We start from the raw sequence: 5000 nt of genomic DNA, 5'->3' as shown, positions 1-5000 counted from the left end.
AAATCGCATCCTTCGGTCATCTTTCAGTTTCTGCATTTTGCTACGTACCCTTAACAGGCCTTCCTGATCCACATAAACATTGAGCTGTCCAACTAACTTTGGGATATCTTTGAGCAACAGGTTTCTTGTTTCAAAATATTCAAAAATTTCAGGGAAGTGCTTCTGCTGATCTCTTCTTATTACCATCTTTGTAGCCTCTGCAAAGAAGTTATGATTAATATCAAAACAGCTAATATGTCCAAACTTAACAGGATCCTTTAGTTTTAGTTTCATTTTCAAGTTATTAACAAAGATAAGTACTCTACGGAAAACAGAAACAACTTTATGGTAGCTAGAACATCTTGATAAAGCATCGGTATGCTCCTCAATCTTTGTAGTTATAGTACCATGATAAGACTGGACAACACCAACAGGAGAATCTTGCTTTACCGGAAGGGCAGGTATTACAAAATCCAAGATAGATTCCCTGTTCAGCTGACCTTCTGTCTCATTAAGCAGAAATTTGGGACCTGAAAAGTAGTTAGTTTTTTGAAGCTGCTTGAAAGATAAGCTGCGAGTGATGCAATTGGCTGGATTTTCACAACCTGACACAAAAGAAAAATGAATCGGGTGTTTATTACACAGTTCATTTATTGTGTGTAACCTATTTTGAACAAATACTGAACACTTCTGCATTTTATCAAGCTTGGCAGAAAACCCATGTACCCAGGAAAGGGCAACGAAGCTATCCGGGTAGACTATCAACTTGCTTATTTTGATTGGCATCATACAAGAAATTCCGGATAACTCCTCATACAGACATGTAATTTCTTCTACGGCCAAAGTTATTCCTTGCAGTTCCAGAGATGGCATGCTTTTAGATTCCATTTGCTTGTTTACTATCCTATTTTTTGCAAAGACAAAACCGACCTTTCCTGTGGGAATATTTTGTATGTAAATGACTACACCAAACATCTGCTTACTACTGTCTGAAAATGCCAATAGCCGGTAAGTATCTTCTCTACTCCCAAAGACTCTTGGTATCTCTGCAACAGAAGCAGCATTTGCTTGTTTGGCAATATTCCGCCATTGCCTCCTAACATCGGCATCTAATTCCTTGTCCCAGCCCAGATCTTTGTTGCACTGTAACTGATGCAAAAATAGCCTTGAACGATTAAGAATAGGGCCATTAAAGTTAAAGAAATCATACTGGGAGGCAATAGACTGCAATATTTCCCGTTTTGTTCGAGCTTGTATGTTAAGACTAATAGGTTTAGTCGATAAACTGTCTTGCTTCCTATCCCATGACAACCCAAGTAATTTTACCTTTTCATTGGTTTCTGTACTAATCTCATTATCTATGTGGTCTTGCAATGCAAAATCATTACTGATGTACTGCTGCAGGTAAAACTTGTAAGGCTCAAAAATGCTTTCTAGTTGTTGGTATGCCCAGAGAAGTTCTTCAGAACTATCATAGGCAACTGCACAGTTATCCATGTAACATAGTTGATATATCATCCTCTTCAATTGTAAAAGTTTACTATCATCAAAGTCTACATCTAAAATTAAAATCTTATATAGAGCAAGTATCAGTAATGCAGGGCTGCATCTTAAGCCAAAACTTAATCTTAAATTTCTGTATCCCACAACGGTAAAGTCTTCCTTCTCTACATTTCTGAACCATAGGCATAATAGCCTATTGCTATCTGTGTCATTCAAGGCAAGATTATTGAACGCTTTACACAAATCAAAACATAATAACTTCTGTCCAAATCTCAAATGTAATATAGCAGAAGAAAGTTTCTGGTTTAGATTTGGTCCTGAATATATAGCCTGATTGTGACTAATGGAAGGTTTACTAGAATCTTGCTGACAAAGATTAGACAAATACACTATCCTGCACTTTGTGGTTTCGCGATCCATTTTAAAGATGCCCATGTGAGGCAAAAAGCTATGGTTAGGGTGCTCTCTGATAAATTCGGGAAGGTTATTAATGCGCTCTATGATCCCCATACTTTCCTGTTCTTTAAACACTTTATCCATTATCAATAGCTTATCCCTGTTATTTTGCATTTTTTTCAAGTTAGACTTTAAAATTGAAACTGTCAATCCCTGATTGGAACCTAATAAATGGGACACCTGAGGATTCCAAAATAAAGGAACAACAATTCTACCTTCTTTATCTCTCTTCATATTTTCAAGGGAAAACTTAACCAACTTCTTATTTATTTCAGAACTCCCAGAATCAGAATCATTAGGTTCAGACTTTACAAATCTATGACAACTTTCTTCTAAAATTTGGTTAGCTGCTTTGATAAGCTGAGATTCAATTATATCTCCCTTATCATCAAATACATTAATGTTAACGGGATCCACAGTATCTTTAAAAGCACAATCCGAAACAAGGCAAGTATTACCATTCCCGAAAATGCTACCAACTAAGTTGTGATCTGAAAGTTGAACCAATCCTTGAAAGCAACTTCCAACATAAGGTAAAAATGTTAAATCCTTCAATATTTGTTCCACATTACCATGTAACAATACTCCAGCAGGAGTTTCAGAATATAGAGATTCTAAGTTTGATCCAAACAAGTGTTCCTGCTGAGGAAGACAGTATGCTGAGCGAGTGCCAAGAATTAACTGAATACTCTGGATACCACAAGAATCATTTGACAAGCTTTCATCTGCCAACAAATAACCTCTTTCTTTGAAACCACTTACTACCTTACCTAATTTAGGAAGTTTTAACTTTACATTAATAGAAGGTATACACAGTGCTTCAATTTTTCTAAGCCTATCCCCTATCTGTAAACTTACTTCAATCAGCTTAGTAGTATAATTCTGAGTAGTGTTAATACCATTTACTGTTAGAGAAATATTTTCCCTTAATGTGGGTAAATTATAAAAGTCCGCAATATCGGTCAAAATGAAGTTACACTGACAACACTGTCTTTTAAACATCTTAACTTTAAACCATTATCCAAGGTTGCAGTAAAAATGGGAAGAACAGTCTGCATGTCAGAATCACTCTGGAAAGCTTCCACAATGTTAACCATTGAGCCAGATATCTCCTTATTTTCCTTAGGCTTGGATTTTGCTTTATCTTTACCCTTATCTGTACAAGATTGGCTATCTGGTTTATTTCCATCTTTATTTGTGACTTGCTTGCCATCAACAGACCGAATACACAGGAAACTGAAATGCCACTCCGAGCAATACTTACATTTATTATTGAACCTATACCTACAAAATTTACTCAGATGATTTAGGTTAGAACATTTTAGGCATCCTTTCAATTTTCTTATTTTATCTATCTTGGCTTCTGCAGAGTCAAATTTGGCACACTTGTGGATAGGGTGATCAGCTGGTTTACCATCTACTTTAGTGCATATACTACAAGGCTTAAAGGTCTTATTTATTTCATACTTTACATCTACAGCTAAGCTGGTAGCTCCATGGTCACTAGCATTTGATTCTTTGGGGAAAAATTGTTTAGGGACTTCTTTAGTTTTCTTAGACTGGCTACAATAACGCTCACTAGCTTCAAAAAACTTTTCTACAATTTCATTTAACGTTGGCTTGGAGCAGTTAGTAATTTGAATCAAATGATTCTTAAATGCATCATTCAATCCTTCCCATATAAAAAACTGAAGTATACAGTCCACAGTAATTTTCAATTTGCGTATTCTTTCCATAATTAACCTAACCTTAGAGATAAATTCATATGGATCAGTGTTGTTAGAAAGTTTCAAATGGGATAACTGCCTCAAAACATTAAATTTCTGTGTGTCATCCGAAGCTAGGGCTTTCAGTAGTAATTGCTTTGCATGTGAATATCCCTGCTTATCTGCTTCCAAGACTCTACTAAAACTAAGGCCCTGCCTGAGATCTGCTGCTTTAATAACAAGAGTTTATCGTATTCAGGGTATTCAAATTTACTTAAAGTATCTTCAAATTCTTCAAAAATCTAGCAAGGTCCTCGTCATCAGAACTAGTGTATTTAGGCAGGGGAGCTATGGGAGACTTAAGCAAACTTCTTGCGGAACTAAGATAGTCATTTGAATGGGAAACTGATGAAGAGGGCACACTAGGGTTCCTAATAGTCACTAAGCAAGATAAAAGTTTGTCATTATAGACCTGACAGGAGTCCAATTCCTCCTCAGACCTACGTTCTTCCTCTTCGTCGTCCCATTCCTCATACTTAAGCTCTAATATCTGCTTATTCAAGTCTTTCAATTCTGGAAGCCATTGTTCAAATTGCAAGAGTAATTTCTCCCTTGCTGCACTAGTGAATGTAGGAAAACTATCCTTACGGTTAAAATGTTCTGTCACACACTTCCTTATATACTTCCTTTGATTCACTAATCTCTTAAGTTCAGACATTGTGAATATATACAACTACCTGACCTATCACAAATATAATAAATATAATAAATATTCAAAGGCTAAAGTATGCGTAACAAAACGAAGCTGAAAAGTAAAATTCCCTTAATCACTTTACATAATATACGTTAACACCAAGAAATACCGATGGCATCAATACTAGGTCAACGACGATAAATAAAGATTACCAAGGAAGCAAAGTTTCGAATATAAAAAAATATGCAATGAAGGCAATTCCCGAGCAAAGAACTTATTTCAGAAATATGTTAAAACGATTAAATTCACTTCAACCTTTACACTAAAGTATTAAAATGCAAAATAATAACAACGTTCCACCAACAGTGCAAATGGAGAGACATCGGGCAAGCATCAAAGCAAAGTCATAATATCCTGTCACGGTCGCCATATTCGGGAAAAACTTATATGAAGGTTGTGAAAAATGACGAGAAAACAAACATCAGAGTGAATATTGAATTTATTATTGAACATACAATAAATTTAAAGCATAATATTATGCAGAATATAAATTAATATTAATGACACTTGATGCTGCCCCGATATCTAGGTAACTCTGGCACTAGTTACCTAACCTCCACACTCCGAATCGCTTATAACCAGTGAAAAGTTTTTAAGATTCG

The 5000-nt window shown here is 35.6% G+C and overlaps 1 protein-coding gene across 1 annotated transcript in view; it reads right to left on the bottom strand.

The window, feature by feature from the left end:
• The window catches only part of LOC137635883 (uncharacterized), a 5850-nt gene extending 1114 nt beyond the window's left edge, over window positions 1-4736 (bottom strand). The window contains 4 exon segments of the mRNA XM_068368319.1: window positions 1-2924; window positions 2927-3838; window positions 3841-3945; window positions 3948-4736. The exon segment at window positions 1-2924 is cut by the window's left edge and continues 930 nt beyond it. Coding sequence (XP_068224420.1) covers window positions 1-2924; window positions 2927-3838; window positions 3841-3945; window positions 3948-4362 — 4356 coding nt within the window. The 5' untranslated portion in view covers window positions 4363-4736.
• Window positions 4737-5000: the final 264 nt, after the last annotated feature.

The sequence above is a fragment of the Palaemon carinicauda genome, unplaced genomic scaffold (genome assembly GCF_036898095.1).
Source record: "Palaemon carinicauda isolate YSFRI2023 unplaced genomic scaffold, ASM3689809v2 scaffold1905, whole genome shotgun sequence".
Classification (NCBI taxonomy): domain Eukaryota; kingdom Metazoa; phylum Arthropoda; class Malacostraca; order Decapoda; family Palaemonidae; genus Palaemon; species Palaemon carinicauda.
The sequence above is the reverse complement of the archived record's forward strand: the minus strand, read 5'-3'. Positions and strand labels throughout refer to the sequence as shown.